Source organism: Mirounga leonina, unplaced genomic scaffold (genome assembly GCF_011800145.1).
Source record: "Mirounga leonina isolate KUSES-001 unplaced genomic scaffold, KU_Mleo_1.0 Mir_125, whole genome shotgun sequence".
Taxonomy (NCBI): Eukaryota; Metazoa; Chordata; class Mammalia; order Carnivora; family Phocidae; genus Mirounga; species Mirounga leonina.
The window spans coordinates 3,135,952-3,163,663 of NW_023270305.1; the positions used below are offsets into that span (position 1 = coordinate 3,135,952).

The window sequence follows — 27,712 nt, forward strand, 5'->3', positions numbered from 1 at the left end:
TAAATAAATAAAATCTTTTAAAAAATTAGCTAAGGGTTTAAATCTGTAAACCTATCTATTGTTGCTTGTTTTGTTTTATACAAGTTACTCATATTTACTAGTTCAATTTGGCACAAGGAAGAATTAGCTCTGCCTCCTGTGCCAGAGAACAGAAAACAGCCATTCTAAGTATATTACAAGCTGTCCAATTTCTGGCTCTGCACACCCTACCAATACCTCTCATCCCATAGATTCTTCTTCACCTAAAAAACTCCATGTTTCAAATAGTCCCTGGTAAGGCCTAGAAGTAACGGAGTTCTGCATGTGATCAAGGTGTAGAAAGATTCAACAGAATGTCGCTACTATCCTAAGGATGAGAAAAACCACCTAATCTACAAATCATAATTTTTTCTTGACTCCATCAAAGAGCTAAGGTCACAAGGCAGCAAAGGGAACTGCTCAAGAATTAGCATCAGAGAAACCAGACTCAAGATCCATATAACAAGAAGGTAATACAAAAGTAATACTAATGTTAGAAGGAATAGGAGTCATAAGAACAGCTATTAAGGGCTTATTTTGTATCCAATGTTGTAAATAATGATTCCATTAGTTCTTTAACATAACATTTTAAATGGGGAAGCATTGGCCTCACTTTGACTAAGAGAATAAACCATCAATGACAGAAGAGAAGTCGGCATTCAAAAACAGTTATGCCCAACACAAATATTCTTGTTCTTTCCAGGACAGTACTTTCTATCTCTCCCTGCCAAGTAAAACTATGTTATGCAGGTCAATTTATGAAATATCTTTTGAAAATTACTTTCCTCTTCTAAATATGAGGATATTATCTATATTAAGTGTTGTTTGAGAACAAAATATGAAAACATATTTAATGCCTCAATAAACTATATGTTATTAAATAGCCATTCATCCAATAACATTTACTGAGAGGTAACTTTGTGGAAGACTCCTTTCTCAGTGTTCTAAGTATAACAGCAATAAATAAAGCTGGCCCAAACCCTGGCCTTCAAGCCATTTTTATTCTAGTAGGGAGAAACAGACAAGCAAAATAAAAAATCAAAGTGAATGAGTCCTTAGATCCTTTGATATGAGATCCTTAGTTTGCCTTGAATTGCAACAAAGGCCTAAGGCCTAGAAGTAACTGAGTTCTGCATATGATCAAGGTGTAGAAAGATTCAAGAGAATTGTTGCTACCATCCATCCTAAGGATGAGAAAAACCACCTAATCTGCAAATCATAATTTTTCTTGATTCCATCAAAGAGCTAAGGTCACAAGGCAGCAAAGGGAACTGAATTCCAAGGAGTAACAAGTGCCTCCAAGGAGAGCAGAGATATATGAACTGTTTCACCTTTGACAAGCATGGGAGAAAGAAGCAGTCTCTGCAGAAGTGGGAAAGAATAAATCAGCTACAATTTTAACAAACTTTTAGAGGCCAAATGTGTGCTGCCATATCAATTTAAAATAGATCTAGACGTGGGAATGTTCACAATTACTCAAAAGCTCTTTTCCATGTGTCTCTCCTGAGTATACACAAAAAGAGGAGAGGCAAGAGGGAATGGCCTGAGGAGCCTTCCTCAATGGAGCAGTCCTCAGGGGAGAAGATCAACTGCTGATGCTCCACAGGGGCAAACACTTCCCAGAACTCTGCTCTCAAGCATTAATATTAGTAAATATTAACTAAAAAAAGCTTTAAGCCATTACAGAAAGGTCATCAAAGTCTCTGGTACTCAAGGCACTGTTGGAGAAGTAAAAGCAGAACGCTCTACCTTTAGAAAACACTCTCTTCCCCCAGGAAGCCAAGTGAAGACTCAGGAATTTTCTTCTTGTTGATGATGATAATGATGTATTTTGGAAGAAGAGAGAAGCCAAAGCCACCTGCCATGAGGGGAAAGGCAAGGAATTTTTGCATGCCCAGGATCCACAACAAAAGCAAGGAAGTACTGGCTACAATGAGGAAGGGAGTGGAAGAATGCTTAAAGGGCTGAATCTTGAACCCAGGAGCAGCACAAGTCTTACCAAAAGTAGAAGTTGGACCAGAGGATTAAGAAAACTTTCCTGCCTGTACCACAAGCTTAACACTGAATAAGAAGCAACAGACGTCTTACTAGAGGAATGTAAGGTGTGTGGGAAAATAAGAATGACAATAGTAACAACAAAGCCCAAATCCAGTTCAACCAAGTGACTAGACTGACCCAACCTTACACACTAATGACTTGATGGAAGAAAACGTCTGCCTACTTCCTGTTATAAATTTCCTGGTACCTACTTTTCATTTATATACAACATTTTGTACTCAATTACAAAATAAGATATATAAAAAAAGATCTCAGAGATGACCACATGATGGAACTATTCTACAGGGACTTTAAAATATCTATGATCGGGCGCCTGGGTGGCTCAGTTGTTAAGCGTCTGCCTTCAGCTCAGGTCATGATCCCAGGGTCCTGGGATTGAGCCCTGCATCAAGCTCCCTGCTCCACGGGAAGCCTGCTTCTCCCTCTCCCACTCGCCCTGCTTGTGTTCCCTCTCGCTGTGTCTCTCTCTGTCAAATAAATAAATAAAATCTTTAAAAAAAAAATCTATGATCACTACTAAGTTTATAATATCCTGTAGGTTGAATTGTGTCCTCTAAATGATATACCGAAGTCCTGAGCCCAGGTACCTGTAAATGTGTCCTTGTTCAGAAATAAGGTTTTAACACTGTTATTATTTAAGTTAAAGTGAAGTCATAATGGATTAGGGTGGGCTCTAAATTCAGTATGGCAGGTATTCTTAAACGTTTAAGAGAAGACACAGACACACACACACACACACAGGACAATGCCATATGAAAGCAGAGGCAGAGATTAGAGTGATATATCTACAAAACAAGAATCACCAAGAATTGCCAGCAAATGATAGAAGCTAAAAGAAAGGATTTTTTCTAGAGACTCCTGAGGAAGCATGGCCTTTCTGTAACCTTGATCTCAAACTTTCAGTCTCCAGAATTGTAACAGAATATATTTCTGTTGTTTTAAACCACCCAGCTTGTGGTGATCGGTTACAGAATTCCTAGGGCATTAATATACAGTGTAACTGATAATTAACATGCATAAATTGAATACAGAATGGAGAATCTCAGCGGACACAGGAAAAATGATTTTAAAAAGTCATTTGAAACTGCTAGGAATAAAAATATCATAGATAAAATATTCCTTCAGTGGGTTTATCAGCAAAATAGAATAAAAAAATCAAATACCTTGAAAAGGGTTCAATAGAAATTATCTAAAATGAAGCAAAGAGAAATAAAATCAGAACAAAGAATCCAAGAGGTATAGGTCAATATCAAACATCTGGACCTCATTACATAATTGGAGACCCATAAAGGAAAAGAGGCAAGTCAGAGAAATATTTCCAAATACAACAGGCGAGAATTTTCAAAAAGAATACAAGGAAGAAAGAAACAACCAAACACAGATTTAAGAAGCTCAAAGAAACAAACATTATTAATAATAATTTTATTTTTTTAAAATATTTTATTTATTTGACAGAGAGCACAAGTAGGCACAGTGAGAAGGAGAGGCAGGCTCCCCGCTGACCAGAGAGCAGGATGCCACAGGGCTCAATCCCAGGACCCTGGGATCATGACCCAAGCTGAAGACAGATGCTTAACTGACTAAGCCATCCAGGCACCCCAATAATTTTAAAAAGCTATGCATATCACAGTCAAAATGCACAAAAGCAAACATTAAGAAAAACTTTTAATGGCAATCTGAAGAAAAAAAATGTATATATATACACACAGAGGAGCAAAGATAAGACATACAGTATGACATCTTTAAAAATTGAAAGAAAGGAAAAAAATAATCTTCCATTACAGAATTCTATATACAGTGAAAATATCCTTCAAAAATGAAGGTGAAATAAAAATTTCTTCAGAGTAACAGAAACTGAGATGAGTCACTGCTAGTAGACCTAATTATAACAAATGTTAAAGGAATTTGTTCAGGCAGAAGGAAATGATATCAGCTATAAATCTGGGTCTATATAAAGAAAAAAGAGAAATATATATGGTCAAAATGCAGGCTCATATAAGACATATTCTCCTTGTTTTTAATTACTTTAAAGAATAATGGACTGTCTAAACCAAAGAAGGTAACTGTATGAATTGTATGTTTTACAACATATGCGCAATTAAGTTGAATAAAAAGGATAGTATAAAGGATAAGATGGAGGGAATGAAATATATTGAGTATATTATAAGATTCTTACATTCTACATGAAGTGGCATATCATTTGATGGTTCACAATGGTAATTTAGAGTCAATATTTTAAAATAAACATGTAAAAATGTTTTTAAATATGCAATAAGCAGAGATAAATTAATGCATATCAAATAACAATTAATTTTTAAAAGGCAGAAAGTTAAGATAAAAAATAAGTGATGAGGGGCGCCTGAGTGGCTCAGTCGTTAAAAAAAAAAATAAGTGATGAGACAACAGAAGTCAGATAGCAATGGTAGATTGAAAAACAAACATATTGTACAAAAAGAAATATTAACAGCCTAATTCACACAATATGAAATGTGTATATATCAACAACAGAACTTTAAAATTCATGAATCAATAAAAGATAGAACTTAAAGGAGTAATAGAAAAAAATCATTTCCTTTTGGAAATTTCATCACTCTTAGTATTTGACAAAACAAGTAGACAGTTTCATCAGTAAGAATATATAGGGAATTAGTAATTTAAAATACTAATATTCAATGTTACCTAATTGACATTTATAGTACATTGTACCACAAAAAGAGCAAAATACCTTCTTTTCATGTGCACATGGAATATTCACTTATATTTTGGTTGATTAAAACAATAAAAAGTCAACAAATTTAAAACAATTGAATTCATTCAAAGTATATTCTCTAACCAAAATGGAATTAAATTAGAACCAATTAACAGAGAGATCTCTAGAAATTCTCTCAGATTTTGGAAACTAAGCAATTTATTCTATTTTTTAAAGATTTTATTTATTTATTTGACAGAGACACAGCAAGACAGGGAACACAAGCAGAGGGAGTGGGAGAGGGAGAAGCAGACTCCTCACTGAGCAGGGAGCCCAACGCAGGACTCGATCCCAGGACCCCGTGATCATGACCTGAGCCAAAGGCTTAACGACTGAGCTACCCAGGCACCCTAAGCAATCTATTTCTAAGTAATCCATAGATCAAGGAAGAAATTGCCAGGGAAATAGACATCTATTTTGAATTTAGTAAAAAGAAAAACACAACATAACAAACCTTATGGGATGCAACCAAAGCAGTTTCTGGTGGGAATTTTATAAAATTAAAGTCTATGTTAAGAAACAGGAAAGGTCTCAAACCAGTACTTAATATTTCCAATATTAAAAAAAAAAAAAAAGATTAGCAAAAAAAAAAAAAAGGAACAAATTAAATCTAAAGCAAACAGAAGGAAGTAAAGATAAGAGCAGATATCAATTAAAAAAAACAGACAAGATTCAAATATCAATGTAACTAAAAGAAGCTCATTGAATAATAGGTCAATAAAACTGGATAAATCTCTAGCCAGGCTGATCAAGTTAAACAAGAGAGAATACACAAACCACCAATATCAGGAATGAAAGTGGTAACGTTACTACAGAGTCTACAGACATTAATTAGACTAAGAAAGGAGTGTTATTACAACTTTATGCCAATATATTTCATAATATAGGAAAAATGGGCAATTTCTTTTTTTTTTTTGGACAAATCTCTTTATTTAAGAAATCAAATAAACAGATGGGGTAAAAAATTATGGTAGCAACTTCACACAAGGGTATGAGACCAAACAGAATTACTTGCTCAAGTTATTCAGGATGGAACAAAATTAAGTGCTCACAATTAGCACAGAAAATATCTGGTTACAGTACTTGTTTTTAAATGGACATTTACTAGTTTACAGGAAGATCCCACTTGTTACAGACCACTCCCCACCCTCTTGGTGTACAACCCAAAAAAGCTAAGAATGCAAATGTTAATGTAATATAAACTTTTCTTTGTTTACAATTCCAGAATTACAACTTCTTAGTAGTAGTATAACTATCAACAGGTTCACTTACTTCAGTTTACTGTTGGAGGGAAAGGCAATACAAGAACACAACCTGTCACTTTGGTCCCAGCCTCCCATTTTACAAACATAGATCCAGGATTCTGGCTTTATAGTGGAATCACTTTGACAGAGGCAGGCCTGTGGCATCTGGCACTGCAAAAGCTGTTTGCTCCGGCCTCGGGCAGTGCTATGTATACTGTGCATATGGTTTTATAACAATACCTACAGATGTATAGAAGCCCATGTACATGCTATCAACTTCACTCCCTACTGCAGAAACTTCCAGTTTTCAATGTGTCTCCCAAAATCTTGACCATGACATTTGGTTCTGAATTGTGACATCAAGATAAAGCTATCTGAATGAGTAAAATCAAAAGCTCATTCTTAATTTTTAGAATAAAGATATATTCAAGGTTATAAAGAGTTTATAAATAACACTGTTCACAAGCAAATACTGATCTGTTGATAATCATAAGAAACTGAATGTACTGTTTTGAAATAATACATGGAATTTCATCAGGTTCAGATAAATTTAGACCACAAGTAAAACTTTTCCAGGCTATTTAGTCAACTTACTTACAACATACACATTCCTGAGAATACCCCATTGTAGTAACATTGTTTGTTTCCAAATTTTTCTGCATTCAACTTAAAAGGTGTTTCTTCCCAAGAAACTGAACTTTTCTGTCAAATGTGCTTGATCGAATAGGAGAATGGGGTTCATAAAATGGGTTCATTGCAAACTTTATGTATAAATCATAGACATCAGTAAAGAAGTTCTTTATTCTGTCTTCTTGCCTTATGTCATGAAGCAAAATAAATTTCATATGACCTGCAGTAACAAACGCCGAAACAAACCACTCATTGAACTTGTCCAGAGTTTTCAAGTACATATTGTTGGACAGCCACATATTCTCATCTACGAGGTCGAGAGCAGCATGACTTATGAACTGGTTCATATGACGATGATCATCTTTGGATTCTGCTTTTCCAGCTGGCAAAACTTCCATTTCAAAAACTGGATTATCATGGTGGCCCACAATTACAAAGTAGAAGCTTCCAGACATTGTCTTCAATATATGGTTCCTGCAGAGAGAAGCCGACAATGGAAACAGCCAGTCACTTCCCTCCACAGACCCGCGCTTGGCCAAAATGGGCAATTTCTGGACTCAAACTATTGAAGTTTACTGAAAACAAAGTGGATTATCTTAATAGACTTAGTAATAACTTGAATTTTTAAATACCTCTACCAAAATAGACTCATACCTAGAGAACTTCATTGGTAATTTATTTTAAAAACATAAGGGAGAAATTATAACAATTGTACTAAACTAAGCCAGAAAATAAAAGGAGGGAACAATTTACAGCTACTCATTTTTTAGGTCTCCATTACTCTAATCCCTAAACTAGGCATTATAAGGAATCAGATCTGTGCAACAAAAAGAGTGAATTTCAGTGTCTGTAAGCTGGAATTAAAAATAAAGAATTACTTTTTCATACGATCCAGCAATTGCACTACTGGGTATTTACCCCAAAGATACAAAACTAGGTATCCGAAGGGGTACGCGCACCCCGATGTTTATAGCAGCAATGTCCACAATAGCCAAACTGTGGAAAGAGCCAAGATGTCCATCGACAGATGAATGGATAAAGAAGATGTGGTGTATATATATATATATATATATATATATATATATATATATATATGATGGAATATTATGCAGCCATCAAAAGGAATGAGATCTTGCCATTTGCAACGAAGTGGATGGAACTGGAGGGTATTATGTTGAGTGAAATAAGTCAAACAGAGAAAGACATGTATCATATGATCTCACTGATATCACGAATTCTTAATTGCAGGAAACAAACTGAGGTTGCTGGAGTAGGGGGTGGGGTGGGAGGGATGGGGTGACTGGGTGATAGACACTGGGGAGGGTATGTGCTCTGGTAAGCGCTGTGAATTGTGCAAGACTGTTGAATCTCAGATCTGTACCTCTGAAACAAATAATGCAATATATGTTAAGAAAAAAAAAAGAAGAAGAAGGTAGCGGGAGGGGAAGAATGAAGCGGGGGAAATCGGAGGGGTAGACGAACCATGAGAGATGATGGACTCTGAAAAACAAACAGGGTTCTAGAGGGGAGGGGGGTGGGAGGATGGGTTAGCCTGGTGGTGGGTATTGAGGAGGGCGCGTTCTGCATGGAGCACTGGGTGTTATGCACAAACAATGAATCATGGAACGCTACATCTAAAACTAATGATGTAATGTATGGGGATTAACATAAGAATAAAATAAATAAATTAATTAATGTAGCTACTTTAAAAATAAATAAATAAAGAATTACTGAAAAAAAAAGAGATGGAAACGGATGTAAATGTAGATAGATGAAGAATCCTAATTTCCTTGCCCTACCAAAGTCCTTCTCTTACTTTCATCTCCAGTCTCTTCTACATTTAGCTTTCATGTGTGTTTCTTTCTGCGTGTGTTCAGGGAGGGGTGGGAGGGAGGAAGGTGATGTGGAAGTGTTAAAAGTATCCAAACGGTTGATACAGTAATTTTTTTCTATGATCTTTTGGTGCCACTGACACTCACTGTCTGGATATAAAGGTAACTGATGAAGTCACTGCTTTCTCAGAAAGTATTCTGAATTTCCTTCAGTTTTTTGAATCATTACGGATCAGAGAATACTTTCAAAATTAATTTTAGCAACTCCTCCCTGAGAAATTCCTAAAAGCCAAGGCTTTTGAGTGAACAAAATAATTATTTCTAAAGACAGACTTCTGTTTTATTTTTACCACACTCATCGTTTGGACAATCCAGCCATCATTCGTACTGTGAGATCTTAGAAGTTGAAAAGGATCAGAGAAATCCTGGGCTTGAGTATTAAATCTAAACATTGAGCATTTCCTTGTCAATTTCCTTAACCTATGGTCTCTGCTCTGCCTCAGCTCGGATATTACCAGTGGTGGGCTGTTTCTTGCCTTTCTTGGGTTTACCCATTCCACCAGTGAACAGTCATTTTGTTGCTTTTGTTGTTTTGGTTTTGCTATTTTTCCGTTAGTTTTAATGTTCTATTCTATATTCTTCTGAGTCATACTAATGCAGCCCTTAGGCAGCAAAGAAGTCCTCTTTGTTCTGCTTCCACGTGATAGCCCATACAACACGGCAAGATCTCAGATTCCTCTGTGCACCACAGGCTCAAGACCGTCCCAATTACTTCTACTATTCTCATAATCAGAATTCAAGATCTCTTGCCATCTTTTAAGTTTAAATTGATTTGTTAATTTTCTTCTTGTAGATCCGTAGCCAGAACTGAACTCCCTTTTGCTGGGCCTTCTACTGTGTCTGTACATTCACTGACCTAGTAGTTATATCAAATGACTGATTTCATTTAAAATTCTCCCCTTGCAGTGTGTAGCTTTTAGTCTTTGCCATTATTACAAAAACTATGATTTTTACGTGATGTCATGCTACTTACTATATTATAAGGTATTGAGAATTTTTGCTATGTTGAAAATAATTGGTATTTTTATTCATATATTATAATATACCCATCTGTTCAACCTCTTGAACAAGAAGGGAGAAAGAAATTACTAACATTAACCAAGCGTCTATTAAGTGCCAGGCCCTGCACCGTAACTTGTGCATACATTTTCTCATTCATTCTCAAATTAGCCCTGGAAAGCAAGCATTATCATTTCCATTTTAAATGGGAAAACCAGGCTCAAAGAATCTAATTCAACTGCCTAAATTTACACAACTTGTGAGAGAAGAATAAGAATGTGAATCAGTATCTGCTATCATCTCAGCCCAGTGATACATACAATGAAATCTTCAGAGAACAGCAAGCGAAAACACTCTGAATGTATTTTACACTCTACTATTTATAAAAATGAACCATGTATTAAGATGTTGTGTAATAACACATATGGAAGAATTTGTGAATTTGTTTTCATGTTATCTAGAACGACATATACTGGCTATTTAATACTCTGTAACAGTTGTAAGAGCTGGGATTCACACATTCTAGTCACCTAAGGGCGAATGTGGAAGAAGTATTTTATACTGATCAAATTATGAACACCACATATAGATGACTTAATTTATAGTATCTTCTTTTAAGTTAATTATTATACATTGTTGAGAATTAAATAATTAAACACCATTGAAACCGGTGGATGTTTGCTCTACAACTGATTTGATATGTGAGTTCAACCCCGTCAGAAATCACATGCCAAATGGTATGCAAAGAACTGCAATTTTTCCTGGGTGGGGGGTCTTGGTATGCACCCAAGAATACTTCCTTTGCTCTAACCACATCCTCTCAGTTCTACCTCTACTTGATTTTCATCTTAGATAGGTAAACCTGTCCTTATTCATGGCTTGGACATGTAAGGATTTTAGCCGCACTTGATTTCTTGGTTCTTACAGGGACGCATCTTCACAGCACGTGCCCTAGTTCCAGCCTCGTAAGATCCAATACTAACAACATATTCTTTTTTTTTTCCTATGCCTTTCCTTCCCCTTAAAACTCCCCTCTCTTCTTTAACAAGTCATAACCTATCCATTTTTTAAACTGACATATAACTGACACATCTGACTACATATTCTTGATCACTGCATTGTTCCGTAACTCAATACTGGCAAAGACTGGATGACCAATTTCTGACTCTCTGTCCTCAAAATTCATGTGAGAAAGTTTAGAGAACACTTAGTTCTCTAGAACACTAGTTCAGCTATCCCAAAGATTTTTAATTAGCTTCCACTCCCTATCCTCACAGAATAACAGCATTGGCTAAAACATCTTATCTTGTTGGTCTAGTTATTTGATTGATATGTCTTGCCACTTGTTATGAAATATGATATATGTGACCATAAAATTTTTGGCACCAAATGAAAATAGCAAAACCATTCCACCATTGCATATTCACTTATGAACTTTACAGTTTTTGGAAAGAGGTAGACTTCATTTGTAATTCTTGCAACAGTATTTTTCTGGACCCCCATGCTTACTATCTGGGCCTCAGGAACTACATCTGGTAATTGTGACCATTCAAAGTCCACAAATTCCACTAAGTACAGGGGAATGGCAAAAACCATGAATGCTTTTGGAAAACCACATGATAATGGGTCTCTAAAAAACCTAGAGGATCACTGTGTACATCTGTAAAAAAAAATATTCCATCTAATTCTTATGCAGATGATTTTAAGGAAAGTAAGATCAAACTTTAAATGGAATTTCTAGGTCACAGGTTAGCTTTTTGATAAATGAATGCTTCTTAACTATTATTACTTGAGATAAGCAATGGTAAGTAGCTCTTTGTTCCACTTTTTAACAGATACACAAGAAAATAATCTTCAACCATGATTTATTTCTTTATTGATACCACAAAATTGCGTCTGGTTTCTGAAGAGGTTTAAAGAATTAGGGAGCTGACAAGTGACTCTGGAAGGTTAATCTCATTATTCTGCACTCTGTCCATATCAGTCTGGCCTCCTGCACAGAAAGGAGGAATTACCTGTTGACAGTTCAGCAGGGATACAAAACAGTTGGGGAGCATTATCCAGAAAAAGGTAATAATCCACATTCATTTTGCCCAGAACACTAGTGTAATCATGATTTTCTTTGAACTTCTAGTACTTAAAGATTAACACTTAAAGATAAGAAAATATCTCTGGTAATTATGAAAATACAATCTTAACAGGGGTAAAGATGATTTTGCGTGTTGCCATGACTAAATGAAATAATTTATGTAAAGTATTTTGCACTGTTCCTGGCCCATAAGCACTTGAAGATTATGTATAACTTTCCTAGTGGGTTAACATGAGTATTTGTTTCTCTAATGCATATGCAACACCTGGGTTGACTCAATCAATCTTTCAGGTGGTCACCATTTGAAAATATTGCCTCCTTTGAGTGCCATGCCCAATTACTGCACGGTGCTCCAGGGGATATCTGAAATGTAAAGTGGTCTCTGTGTCTATACCTTTCATTGCACAATTTGAATGCGACAATTAGAATCAAAAAGTAACTAACAGGAGAGGGCTTATCTAACACAGTATCTCAGTAGATGAGAGTCAGGATCACATAATGATTAAGTATAGGATCTCTATCTAGTGCAGGCTCTGAAACCTAGGAAAAGTAATGTATGCTTTCTTAGTACAGTTTTCTGGGGGGTTTGTATATAACAAGAATGTTCTTACAAGTTTTAATGTGATCGTGTGTATAATCCATTTAGATCTTAGAGAATGTCCAGTGATGTAGGGCTCAGGTTACAGCTCCAGACTATGAAAGCACAGGAATCTGATGACTAGATAGGTGTGCCAGGCTTTCATCACAGCACCTCCTATCCCCTCCTTCCATCCTCACTGCCCCCCGACACACACCACATTCCCAGTATGGCATCCTGGGCTTTGCTCCTTGGCTATCAGGAAATTCAACAAATCCACTTTAGAAAACATTGAAAGGAAAGAGAAGTTGTAGCTTCCTTCTCTGTGTGATACCATCCTCTCTTCATCTATGGTTGTCATTTGCATCACTGTCATCATTTGCTTTCCACTGAATCATTTTGGTTCTTCTAGAAGGCTCTTCCAGTCATTTAGTTTCCTTTCCTCCACAGGATACTTACCGCCACACTGTTTCCCCATTAATTCAGTTATGGTCCTTACACAGAGTCTTCTTTATTCATTAAGATAAGGCCTCAGCTTTTTTTTATTGTTATGTTAATCACCATACATTACATCATTAGTTTTTGACGTAGTGTTCCATGATTCATTGTTTGTGCATAACACCCAGTGCTCCATGCAGAATGTGCCCTCCTTAATACTCATCAGCAGGCTAACCCATCCTCCCAGCCCCCTCCCCTCTAGAACCCTCAGTTTGTTCTTCAGAGTCCATTGTCTCTCATGGTTCGTCTACCCCTCCGATTTCCCCCCCTTCATTCTTCCCCTCCTGCTATCTTCTTCTTCTTTTTTTTATCCTTAACATATATTGCATTATTTGTTTCAGAGGTACAGATCTGTGATTCAAAAGTCCTTGCACAATTCACAGCGCTCACCATAGCACATACCCTCCCCAGTGTCTATCACCCAGTCACCCCATCCCTCCCACCCCACCTCCCACTCCAGCAACCCTCAGTTTGTTTCCTGAGATTAAGAATTCCTCATATCAGTGAGGTCATATGATACATGTCTTTCTGTGATTGACTTATTTCGCTCAGCATAACACCCTCCAGTTCCATCCACGTCGTTGCAAATGGCAAGATCTCATTCCTTTTGATGGCTGCATAATATTCCATTGTATATATATACCACTTCTTCTTTATCCATTCATCTGTTGATGGACATCTTGGCTCTTTCCACAGTTTGGTTACCATGGACATTGCTGCTATAAACATCGGGGTGCACATACCCCTTTGGATCCCTACATTTGTATCTTTGGGGTAAATACCCAGTAGTGCAATTGCTGGATCGTATGGTAGCTCTATTTTCAACTTTTTGAGGAACCTCCATACTGTTCTCCGGAGTGGCTGCACCAGCTTGCATTCCCACCAACAGTGTAGGAGGGTTCCCCTTTCTCCGCATCCCCGCCAACATCTGTCGTTTCCTGACTTGTTAATTTTAGCCATTCTGACTGGTGTGAGGGGGTATCTCATTGAGGTTTTGATTTGGATTTCCCTGATGCCAAGCGATGTTGAGCACCGTCTCATGTGTCTGTTGGGGTAAGGCCTCAGCTTTAACAATTATTGGTCCAGTTCAATTTATTTCCAAAATGAAGCCAAAAAAATGAGGTTGAAATGCAAATATATCTACAAATGCAGTTTGGATCACATACTATACTGATAATGTAAGGCTTTTTATTCTATTTTATATCAATTTGTATCTTCCATTTGACTCACATTATATGCTTATAGAAAAACTCCACAATATATTAAATTGCATAAAGTTGGTGAGAAGGGGATTTTATTCTGTATCTGGCCTTTGTTTTGTCACTGAAACCTTATATTCCACATTTCCTCATTTAATTATTTAACAAAAAATGTATTGAACAAATATTCATATAAGGGACTTCGATATGGTCGGGGCAGGGGGGAAGGAATATGAACAAGGCATGGGCTCTACTCATTTACATTTCACAGTCCCAGGGACTAGCTATGACTTATAAAGTCTAAGAATTCCCCTTTCCTTTCTAAATGCTTTAAAGTCAATTTATAAATATATTTTGAATATTGACTAGTTCCCAATAAAAATAAAAACTCCAAGCATCACAGACTACCAAAGTTGAATGTTGTTTGTTGTTGGGTTTTTTTGTTTGTTTGTTTGCTTTGTTGTTGTTGTTTTTTTACCAGTTCCCATTTCTTATTCTCACCCCTAATTCTACCTCACAAAGGAAGGATATCCATAGAAAGGTGGAATCTCCTGGGATTTATAAAGGATGAATAGGAAAAAGGATATCCTAAGGAATTCTACCTAACAAGGTTGAATGTCCAGTTGAGAAGCTTATATAATATACAAATATTATAGTTTTATATTTTGTTCTTTGGCTAACCAAAAATCGCATATTCACATTATGTAAAGGTTATGTGTTATTAAGGAAAAAGGCAAGACATGGAGTCATATATAACAGAATATAAATCTCAGCTGGACTCCTAATTAGCTCTATATTTGGACAAGTTTTCAAATTTTTATGGTCTTAGTTTCTTTACTGTTTCTTTGAGAATAATAATAATATACGTACAACCAGATTTTGAGTTCTAAATGAAAAATATGATTTGATACAAATATTAAATATTCAAAGAGTATTAGGTCCCACCAAATAGGGGCTTCTAAAAATGATCCACTGATACAGAAATATTTTCAGTACATTATTCATTACTTTTTTTTTCTTTTCTCTTTTTTTTTTTAAAGATTTTATTTGACAGAGAGACACAGGCAAAGAGGGAACACAAGCAGGGCAAGTGGGAGAGGGAGAAGCAGGCTTCCCGTGGAGCAGGGAGCCCAATTCGGGGCTTGATCCCAGGACGCTGGGATCATGACCTGAGCCGAAGGCAGACGCCTAATGACTGAGCCACCCAGGCACCCCTACATTATTCATTACTTAATGTTAAGACATTGCTGCTCAAGCCAAGTGGAATACTGGCAATTCTCTGAAGGGTTTACTTTAGATTTTGCCAATTATACTTCTACCTGGTTCCTCAAAAATTATTACCTCTACTTTTATCACAGCAAAAAATATCCCTTATTCAAGGAGTTATAAGAAATGTTTTTATTCTATAGTTTATAACAATACTAATGAGAATTCATTCATTCATTTATTTGTTTAAGAGATACTGATGTAGTGCTTACTGTCTGCCAATTACTGGGCCACATACAGAAAAGAGAATGTTAAAAAAGACAAATTCTCTGCCCTCATGGGATAATGTTAATAAACTAATTTAAACAGGTCCCAAATGTTTTCATATACCCTATTTTACTGAATCCTGATGATGACCATGTAAGGTAGGTATTGTGAATACTGAGACAACTTCACTGATTGGAACACTAATGATTGAAGGTACAAAAAGAGTTTCTTGCCTAGCTAATCCCAAATCTGTTACCAAGACAGTACACCTCTTAAGAGAAGATTTTTAACTATCACTGCACAGTGCACCCAATTTGTGGGTCCCCACAACAAAACTGTCAGCAAACGTTGGTTCTTCATTGTTTATGGGGCTCACATCAGAATACGCCTTGTCCATTGCTAAATCATATGTAATTTTTTTATGGATGTCATTTCAAATAGCCCGCATCATGCTTCCTCTTCCATCAGTGCATGTAATTGAGAGCGGGCTTGGAGTTAGAGAAAGCTTATACTGAGCAATTTCCTCAATCTAAGAGAGTTTCTTTCACTATTATAATTTTCTGCTTATTGTTTGAGCTATAGAATAATAAATGCTTGATTACTTGTTCTTTTATAGCTGCATGTATTGTCTGTTTCTAGAAAACAGGGCTGTTTGTATATTACATTTTACAAAAGATTAGATCTATCACCTCATTACCTGGGGAGTATACCTCCATACATAATGTTTATCCCACAATCTTTCTTCTGTCCTACCTAGTTCAATTATCTTTCTCTCCTTCTTATTGCTTGGCATGCATTGTCTGAATTACTAGGCCATGAAATGTTCTTTTTCCTATAACTCAGTCTCTGCCATTTCCAAATCTTCCTTATGAGAGATATCAAAAAGAAGCACTTTATTTCTTTACAGAATTAATAAGATGAATGGTCTTAATTGCAACCTTTTAAGCTAATTAAAATGAAATTGGAATGCATATGGTAGAGATAAATGTCTCACTTTACTTCTGGAAATATTCATGACTTTTACATTTTATACTTTTAAAATTGTATGACTATTTATTTATTCAAATATATACAAATATATTGAAGCCTGCTGCACAAAACAATGAAAGTGGAAAAAATAATTTTATTGTTCATTGCTGTTCTTGGCACTCTACCGTGGTGATTTTAATTTGTGATTATTATTCATTAAGAACAAGAAAGATTTCTGGTTCTTACTAATTTTTTTTCCATTCCATTTTACATGAATAAAGGAAACTGTACCCTTAAAGCAGTAGCTCATGATTTCTGCACATTACAAACTAAGCTCAAATGCATAGGAACATCATCGGGAGATATTTATGACTATTTTTAAATAGTAACTTACATCCTGTCCATATACAAAGATCAATTATGCATATTAAAAAGTAATTAGTTCAAACTAAGACTTAAATTACATATAATGTGAATTAATCCTGAATATTTCTTGGCATTACAAAGTTTGGAAATGTGAATATCTGTCTCATGGGTACTCTCTACTATGCAATCATTCTTTTGGCTAATATAGACAATTATGTTTATAAGCTTTTCTCCAAAACATGTTTGAATGGTCATAGACAAATATATAAACTCTATGAGACAACAGTCTCCACACTGCATAGGCAGATGACTGGTCTATCTACTCTCTTCAGGTTTTCAGATTTCTGAAATTTTACTACCACTCTCACAAATACTTTTTAATGAGTTTATTCTCTTTTTTCCTTTTTCAAATGTACCATGGAGGTGTTGGAACTTGACAGAAGAAGAACATGCCTTTTCAGGCAGAGGTGAGTAGCCTATCTGCAAATAGGCACATTTAAGAAATATTTTCTTAAGGGCTGGGCATAGAAGTTAGTTCCAAAGACATTCTATAACTGAGACAAATTAAAGGGCTATATCCAGATAGGATATCTTACTCACTTATTAGAACATAAGAATTAGAATCTAAATTAGATATAGTTAACTAGGATATAAAGGTAAGAAAATGACCCCAAAACAAAACAAAACAAACAAACAAACAAAATGGGGTGGCTGGGTGGCTCAGTTCTTAAGCGTCTGCCTTTGGCTCAGGTCATGATCCCAGGATCCTGGGATCGAGCCCTGCATCAGCCTCCCTGCTCTGCGGGAAGCCTGCTTCTCCCTCTCCCACTCCCCCTGCTTGTGTTCCCTCTCTCACTTTCTCTCTCTCTGTCAAAAAAAAAAAAAAAAAAAAAAGCCAGAAGAGAGTATTTATGTGTGAATAGGTAAATCAGTTTAGATGGGGTTATAATACACTCATGCACATTTTCACAAGATTGACCTTGTATACATGGATACTGAAAAGAACTAAATCTTTAGTCCTTTAAGCTAAATCATTATTCATTTATTCTACATATTTTGGTAATCCCTATTAGGTGTCCAACTCACTGTGGACACACAGATCAAAAATTGAAAGAAATAATATATTTGCTTCCAAAGGGCTCACTAGTGAAGACACACACATATATATTCTTATTAAAGTTGAAACAAACAAACAAAAAAGTACTATTCAACACCAAATCAACAAAAACAAGACATTGTACTTACCATATTCTGAGTGAGGAGAAGAGTAACCTGTTCTTCAAATAATATGTGTAAAAGCTATAGTGCAGGTAGCAATGATTTATGTTTAATTCCAGACAGATGTAAATTTTTCATTGCTTTTATGACATGTTTTTGTATCATTTCTTGAAATATGACAGAAGTAAGTAAAACAATTATTTTTTTTCCCTTTACTATAGGAAAAGAATTAAGAAGGAAATGGGTGCCTGGATGACTCAGTCAATTAAGCATGTGATTCTTGGTTTTGGCTCTGGTCATGATCTCATGGGTCATGAGTGGAGCCCCACACAGAGCCCCAAGTCAGACTTCAAACTCAGCAGGGAGTCTTCTTGAGATTTGTCTCCCTCTGCCCCTCCCCTGCTCATGCACTTGCTCATGTGTGCACCTGTGCTCTCTCTCTCAAATAAATTTTTTTTTAAGTGCTCTCTCTCTCTCAAATAATTTTTTTTAAGAAGGAAACTTAGAAAATTGGCTTTCAAAATTGCCCCTAACTTCCAGTTTCAGCCCTGAAGTGTAAAGAGTTTGGAAGCCAGCATTCCCATACCTACAACAAGAAAAAGCTAGACAGGGCGCCTGGGTGGCTCAGTTGGTTAAGCAACTGCCTTCGGCTCAGGTCATGATCCTGGAGTCTCTGGATCGAGTCCCGCATCGGGCTCCCTGCTCAGCAGGGAGTCTGCTTCTCCCTCTGACCCTCCCCCCTCTCATGTGCTCTCTCTCATTCTCTCTGTCTCAAATAAATAAATAAAATCTTAAAAAAAAAAAAAAAAAGAAAAGAAAAAGCTAGACAAACAGAAAATCCACAACTTTTCGAAGTCATTAAACTGAGGAAACAGATTAAATCACAACCAAAATCTGGAGAGACAAGCATATCCCAAAAGTCACAGCCTAGCTCTGCATACTTAAAGAAGAATCCACTCAATCAAGAGTCTGGTAGAAACACTTAAATGCTAATTTTGATGAATTAGTGGAGGTTGTGGACTACCTTAAAAGTAAGAAATTCCTGGAATGCCTAGGTGGCTTAGTGGGTCAAGTGTCAGCCTTAGGCTCAGATCATGATCCCAGCGTCAGGCTCCCTGTTCAGCAGGGAGTCTGCTTCTCCCTCTCCCTGCTTCTCCTGTTCCCTCTGCCCCCCCTACTCATGCTCTCTCTCGAGTTCTCTACCTCTCTCTCTCTCCCCCTCTCAAATAAATAAAATCTTAAAAAAAAAAAAAGGGAAGAAATTCCTGGGAACAGCAGCCTTAGGTCCTCAGACTTTTGAAGGTTATACTGCCAGGAAAGCCACCAGATTCTCACTGTGAAGATTTGAGGAAGATTCACCTGTGGGTCTGGCAGGAGGAGAGACAGCATAATTATTGTGAAATACACCAGCAGCTTTCTCCCTAACAAATGCCTTCTCTCCAGGAGAACAGGCTTCCCCAGAGCCTTCTTATCCCAGTTTCGGGGAAGAGATTTTTCTCTCACTCCAGACTGCTCTGGTATTACTGTCTCATCCCAGGTGGAAACAACATGGGTGGGAGGAGGGACTAGAGATACAGGGAGGAAAAAAACAATACCACTGGAGAAACACTGTGAAGATCACAGCCCTGAAATACAGCCCCACTAAAACACTAAGATTTAATCAAATGATTATAGAACACCTCAGTTCCTCACTTCTTACCAACACACCAACAGGGACCCAATATAACAGTGGATTGCATCTGAAGGATGTGCAAGATACTGATTCTTTCCAAGGAGGAGTACTTAGGGAAGCCCAAAATCAAGAGAAGAGATAAAAACAGATCACAGAGGGATTTGAAGCCTCTGGCTACAACAACCACTAGCTATGACAACCTATAGGTGTAACAAACATTAAAGAGAGTCTAATTCATAGCCAAATTAACATAAATCCCCACACTGAAGTCCTACTTAATTCAGTTCTTATCACTTAGTATAAAATATCTGATTTTCAGTGGTAAAAGGGGGAATTAGAAGTCATGTCAAAAGTCAAAAGGATATGGATTATGAAAAGAAAAGGCAATAATCAGAATTGGACTCTGGTGTGTAGGAATTATCTGAGATGGAATTTAAAATAACTATGATTAATACATTAAGGGTTCTAATCAAAAGAGCAGACAGCATTCAAGAATTAATGGGCAATATAAGCAGAAAGATGAAAGTTCTACAAAAGTCAAAAGGAAATGCAAGAAATCAAAAACATTGCAACAGAAATGAGTAATGCCTTTGAGGGGCTCATACAACATAGCTAAAAAAAGAATCCATGGGCGGGCGCCTGGGTGGCTCAGTTGGTTAAGCGACTGCCTTCGGCTCAGGTCATGATCCTGGAGTCCCGGGATCGAGTCCCGCATCGGGCTCCCTGCTCAGCGGAGAGTCTGCTTCTCCCTCTGACCCTCCTCCCTCTCATGCTCTCTCTCTCTCATTCTCTCTGTCTCAAATAAATAAATAAAATCTTAAAAAAAAAAAAAAAAAGAATCCATGGGCTTGATAATGAAGCAATGTAAACGTCACAAAATAAAATGAAAAGAGATAAGCTAAACAAACAAGACAAAAAATAACATCTAAGAACTGTGGGGCTATTTCCACAGATGCAACATAGGTATAATTGGAATGTCAGAAGGAATAAAAGAGAATTAAGCAGAAGAAATATTTCGGGAAATAACAGGTGAATTTTCCAAAATGGATGATATACAATAAGCCACAGTTCTAGGATGTCCAGGAAACATCAGACAGAATGACTACCAAAACAAATAATCTTATAATCCTGAGCATACTATATTTAAATTGCAAAATACCAAAGGGAAAGTCTTGAAACCCAGGGGGTTAGGGTTGGCGATAGGCGAACAAGAAGAAATTAGAGAAAAGTTCCTAAAAACCATGCAAGCAATAAGGAAGTGTAGGTAAATACTTAAAATGTTGAAAGAAAAAAAAAAAAATCTAGGAAAAGTAAATATTTTCTCAATTATCAAAAACTGTGGTAATTCACTGCCACTAAATATAACCTGCAGGAAATGCTGAAAGTTTTTCAGACAGATGAAAAAAAATATGCAGGTCACACATTTAGATCTACATAAAGAACAGAAGAGTATCTAAGAATAAATAAATGAAACATTAAATACTTAATTTTTAAAAAAAAATTATTTTAAGTGGTTACATTAAAATATATTAGGCATTTATAGCATTCAGATAAATGAAATTAATGAGAGCAATATCACAAGGGGTTGTAGGTAGAAATTGGAAATAGTTATAATTTCCTACACTACATATGAAATGGTGTAGTATTTGCAAGTAAACTTACATAAGATAACAATGTATATTACAAATTCTAGGGCAAGCACTATTTTTTAATACAATGAATATTCTAATACAGGAGATAAAATCAAATTATATAAAATGCTTAACTAAAACCAGAAAAGGCAAAAAATAAAGTGGGGGGAAGAAACTAAAAAAAAAAAAAAAAAAAAAAAAAATCAATAAATATTAAATACTAAAATTAGTAACTTAATACCAATCCAACTATAGCAATAATCATTTTAAGTGTGAATGTCCTGAATACCCCAAATAAAAGGGAGATTGTCAGAAAGTATGAAAAATCAAGAATATATGTTGTCTAAACAAAGCCCACTTTACATATAAAGACACATTTAGGTTAAAAGTAAAGAACCAACCCACCCCCCCACCCCCACCCCCCCAAAAAAACACAAGAAAAACAGACTCTTAAATACAGAGAACAAACTGGTGGTTGCCAGCAGGGAGGTGGGTGGGGGTATAGGTGAAATAGATAGAAGGCATTAAGAGGAACAAATTTCCAGTTCTAAAATAAATAAGTCACAAAGATGAAAAGCACAGCATAGGGAATATAGTCAATAATATTATTATAATGTTGTATGGTAACTATACTTACTGTGCTGAGCACTGAGTAAAGTATGGAATTGTTGAATCAACATGTCATATAACTGAAACTAATATAACACTGTATGTTAATTATACATCAATAAAATAAATATCTCTGGAAAAAGAAATTGCATCATCTCTAAGTTCCCTTCCAACTCAAACACCATAGAATCTGTTCCAAACTCTTATGTGGCAAAGGAGTCTTGCTTTCTAAGACTATCTAGTAGCGATCCTGAGACCCAGGCCCAAACTCACAAATTAGCTTAAATCCCATTTTTTAAAAAGATTTATTTATTTATTTTAGAGAGAAAGAGGGAGAGAGAGACAGGGCGTGAGTGGGGGGAGAGGCAATGGGAGAGGGAGTCTCAAGCAGACTCCCTGCTAAGGGTGGAACCCGATGCGGGGCTTGATCCCAGGACCCTGAGACCATGACCTGAACCAGAATCAAGAGTCAGCCACTAAACTGGCTGAGTCACCCAGTTGCCCCCCCCATTTTTCTAAAACCTCTTTTGAAACATTAAAGCCCACATATATGTTTAAATAACTTTGTCAAATTTGCTCTCCTTGCAGAGGGCTTATTATTATTTTTCATTAAAATAAAAATCCCTCCGGTTGACATTCTAAATGTGTTTTCACTAGACCTTCAAAAAAAAAGAGTAAAGAATAAATAAAGATATACCATGCTAACACTTAACAAAAGAAAGCTGGAGTAACTACATTTTCTTCACACAAAGCATTTTTCAAAAAAAATTATAATGGTCAGGGATAAAGAGGGGCATTACAGAATGATAAAGATGTCAATTCTCAAAGAAAATACAACATTCTTATACATGGATGTAGATAACAACCAGAAGGTCAACATATATCAGGCAAAAACTAAGAGAACATCAAAGATAAATAGATAACTCCCCTATTATTGTCAGAGACTTCAACAACCCTCTGTTAGTAATCCAGCAGGCAGAATATCAGTAAAGACATAGCTGAATTGACTAGCACTATCAATCAACTTCATTGAACTGACATTTGTGGAATACACCATCGAACAACAGAACACACATCCATTTCAAGCTCACATGGACATTCGAGAGAGACCCTATTCTGGGCCGTAAACACAGCTTTAAAAACATGAATAATAGAAATTATACAAAGTATGATTTCAGATCAAATGAAATTTGATTTTTCAATTAAATCAAGGTTTTGCTGAGCATTTGTTATGTAGCTAACATTGCACCAGGCACAGAGGGAAACATTCGGTGATGACTCCATTGTGGTCCAATCACTAAGTTATAGAAATAAACTCTACTACTGGGAATCTGTGAGGTAAGAGGACAAGATAAAATTTGCTCTGAGTTGTATGTCACTGACTATAAGTACAGGAAAAGGCAGAGAAACAGTACATTTACACATGATGAGTTTGTCTGGGGAACATTCTCTTACAGTATTCTTTGAGGGACAGACTTTCACCTGTGATAGAATTCATTGAATAGCCTATCCTTTCCAGGAGAACACCTATGCTTGCTAATCAATTTCATAAATGAGTGGAGTTGTTTTGTGATTTAGTACTTCAGTCTGAAAAACATTTTAGCAAATGGTAATGAAGGGCCTTCTACTGGCCAGGAATTTGGGAGGTGATGGAAAAACAGAGAGGCGCAAAGGAGTATTCCTTAAATTCAGAATGCTGATGGTCAGCCCATGAATATAGAACCAAATAAGTAAAATAGAGTGCTCAAATTATTAAACATATCGTATTAGAGACAGATAGGAGGTAAGGATTGAAAAGCAGATCTGCCTTGAAGGTTAAATTTGAGGGTCTCTCATTTGAAAGTGCCACTTCTAAAGTTCAGCATATTCTCCTCCAGGAACATGGGATAAAGCACCGCATGATCCACTCACTGACATCTTTGGGGCTGCTCTAGCCCAGTGATCACACGCTAATCTGGTGGTTCACAACTAAGCAGTCTGGAGACAGTTTTTAATATAGTGACTGGGGGCAGTGGATGGAATTGGCATCTGGAGGTACAGGCCAGGGATCTGCCATACATTCCACAATACAAAGGACAGCCTCCTGCAACAAAGAATTATTGGATTCTCAATATCAGTAGTGCTCTGGTACAGGAACCGTGGGTGGGCTGTCAGCAGGCTGTCAGCATATCCTCATCACCCAGAATCGATCTTTGATCCTGATAATAAGAATGTGAACAAATTCTGCTCAGCTCCTCAGAGAAGGAGAGGAAGGTAGGGTAAGTTAACAACCATCAATGGAGAGGACCCAGCCAAACGAGGAGCATCAAGCTCCTTGATGCAGCTGTCCTACCCCACCCCAAAAGAAGGTGACTCTAAACGTATTTTCTACCCAACTTATCTTTATTTAAATCGATCTCTCTGATCTCACCTGACCCTGCTGACTTGATCCTCCATTCAACTCCACTACTCTATACCCTTCCTTCATTCCTTATACTGACTCTGATGCTCCAAACCCGATAAAGTATATTCCAAAATTTTACATTGTTTTAGAAAAGGTAAGTATTTTAGAGAAGGTGATTGATTTCCAGATAAGTTCTCCTAACTCTCATTTGAAACATTAGTCACTCTAACATATTTATTCAATTTAATAATCCATTTCATTGAATATATAATTCGGCTGAACCAGAAATTCCTCTTTTACTTTGGGTTAATGCCAAAGTATCAACCAACATTTGAACCTCCAAAGCAGTTGAAAGTTATCTGTTGTTGAATAATTACTACTCCTTGAGATGTATTAGCAAACCTTTCTTTTTATTTCTATGTTCACTTTCAAAATTTATTAGGCGTTTGAATTTTTAAAGAATTGAGCAGGCCTATAATCCAAGATTTTACAAGGATTTATAACTCTGTATTTCATTAAATATATGTCTGGAACTAGTGCTTTAATAGGAAAAAAAATGGGCTTTAGAATTCTGAAATGTAGTAATACATTTGATGGCCAAAATAAAGTAGGAAAGAAAAATGAATGGAAATTCTATAACATATCAAAAATGCATTTGAAAACATAAAACAATAGAAATAGATTTCTTTAGCACTAAGGAATTATTGTGTTTGTTAGTTTCAATTCCTTCAGAAATTTATCTTTAGGAGATAAATCACATCACTTCTAATAAGGAGAAAGACATATAATATGAACAAAATTGAAAAAGAAGGAAGAAGGGAAAATAAGTAGTGATGAAAATGAGAAATGGAACAAATTAAGAGAGTTGAGAAAGTGAGGGAGGTGCAGGCGCAGCAGAGGGACCCCCGGAAACCCAACTGGCCTGCTATTTTCAAAAGTAACAAAAGTAGGCTTAGCGTACTGAGATTTATTAAATCTGTTGAGAATAAGTTTTGTCTTTTCCTAAAGAATTGAAAAGGCATTTGAACCTATAATATAATACAGATTAAGAATTAATGTTACATATTTTGTTGTCTAGGAGCATTATACTTAATATCTCTCATTAAGAAGGCAGCATTGGGTCATTTGAGTACAGATTGGAATAACAGTTATGTTTTTGCGTCTAAATCTATTTCAGATTAAGTACCCATGACTCTATATTATCATTTGGGCCTCATTCTGTGTTCTTCCTCAATATGTACATTTAAAGAGAAATATTCCCATTGACAAGGGAGTGTTGTATGTTTTTGTGTGTCTGTACTTACACGCTTCTTTTTTAAAGATTTATTTATTTATCTATTTTAGAGAGAGAGTGTGTGAGTGGGGGGGAGGGGCGGAGGGAAAGAGAGAGAGAGAATCTCAAGCAGACTCCCCACTGAGCGCTCAATCTCAGGACCCTGAGATCATGAGCTGAGCCGAAACCAAGAGTCAGACGTTCAACTGACTGAGCCACCAGGGAGCCCTGTAGGTACATTCTTATTGGAAATCTTTATATTGTCAAGGGAATAGTTTTGAAATCTATAAACCCGTATCATCGAAACATTAAAGTTACTAATAAACTCGATGCAATTTGTAGAAATGATTGCCCTTAAAAGTTATCTTCCATAGTAAGTGTTTTCTATGGAAGAAGGTTTAAAAACTCAGTTTCTTTTTTAATACAGAACACTATTTGAAAATAACTGTTTTTCCTATAATCATCAAATATTCAACCAAAAGACAAACTAACAAACAAAACCAAAAATATTCTCTCTAGTTTTCACCTTGTTAGACTTTCAAAGTAAGCGTTATCTCAGGAAAACCTTCCCAGATTAAATCTGGTATTGCTCTTGCTTTTATCATTTTAAGTCATTCTCATAGGTTTAAATATTTTTGCATGTTTATTTAACTAATGTCTGTATGCCCTTACCACACAATGCTTCCAGACGGCAAAGTATGTGTCACTTTTACGTCTAGTGACTGACATATCATGATGGCTGACATGTTTGTGAACGGAATAGGCAGGTTTAGCAGGAACTCTGAGAAGATGGAGAGCATGTGCTGTGTCTGCTATCCCCTGGCCACGGTGACCCACGAATTACATTTTGTCCTGAAACATCTTCAAAGTTCCCACTTTCTCTTTTACTGGAAGATACCACAATAAATTTAGGTCATGCATATTTATCACCCATATCCTCAGTCTCTCTCTTGTTGCTAATGAGGAAGCATTACATGCAAATATAAAGTGATGATGTGTTTACGGTCAAACCTCCTTTGATTAAAATTAATAAAGAGAGGAGCATGGCTATGAGGTAGGATTCTCACCAGCTTTTCTATTTCTTTTCTAAGTGTATCTCCCCAGTGTTCAGCAGGCTTTATCTTGCTAAATGTTAGAAGATTATGCTAATTAGTAAACAAGTGAAGACAGCAGAAGGGATGAGCAGAACATTAATTTATCCTGCTTAAGGCTTTAAATAAAATCTTCTCAGACCATGAGGGGAAAAAAAGAACTTGGACAGCTTTTTAATAATAACACACAGCTATTAATGAATATTTTCTTATGAATTATCTTTACCTAACTCCCTGAGAAGAGCCATCTGAAATGTAGTACTTTTCCAAAAAAGCCACAAGAAATTGACATGCCCAGTTCTGCAGAACAAGAACATTTTATGTTTTATTTCATCTTGTTTTAAGCTTGGTGGGTTAGAATTTGTTAGCTCATTGTATTGTAAAATATACCTCTGTAGCAAACTACTATTGCAGTGCTTTGTCATTGACCCATAGAAGTTGGCATCCTGTAGGATTATCCTGCTAGTGATTTCGTATGCAGGGCCCACTGGAGCTGTGTTCTGCTGACAAGCCACAGAGTCTAAACTTTTAAAAGAAGTGAGTTACGTTTAACAACATCCCTGCATTTTTCCTAAAAAGAAATGAAATATTTAGAGAAGGTCGACAGTTTTAGGAAGCAGAAAAGAACTGTCACCGGAGGCCACTATGTTTTCCCTAGTGTGAGGTTCCCAGCTGAGGTGACACACTGTTTATCTCAGGGACCTTCTGCAGACATGTTGTGAATTTGATAAAATGTATAAAATCTATAGCGTTCACTTGTCAGAGGAAAAAGGCCTTTTGCTTCCTTGTAGAAACCTGCAGGAGAATACAGATTCTTGCAGAGTTGATCGCTATGGGTGCCACGTCAGGATAAAAAGGAGAGGGCAAACCGTGGGTAGCTTCCGGATACTCAGACACCCTGACAAGCAGAGGAATACAGGGGTCTGAGCAAGAGGCCACAGAGGAACAAACCGAGTGATGAAAAGTCAGGGAACTGTCCCCAGGAGAGAAAGAGAGAAAAACGAGGTTCATTACAGCTCGAAAGAAAGAAGGTTGAATGGACACCTAATCTTTAAGGAGAGGAAATATGGCCTA

General features: G+C 36.5%; 1 protein-coding gene across 1 annotated transcript; it reads right to left on the reverse strand.

Moving 5' to 3' along the window:
• Positions 1 to 6,731: 6,731 nt before the first annotated feature.
• Positions 6,732 to 7,173, reverse strand: LOC118007393 (trafficking protein particle complex subunit 2). The gene has a single exon (XM_035000441.1). The coding sequence runs from the start codon at positions 7,152 to 7,154 to the stop codon at positions 6,732 to 6,734; it is 423 nt and encodes a 140-aa protein (XP_034856332.1). The 5' UTR covers positions 7,155 to 7,173.
• Positions 7,174 to 27,712: the final 20,539 nt, after the last annotated feature.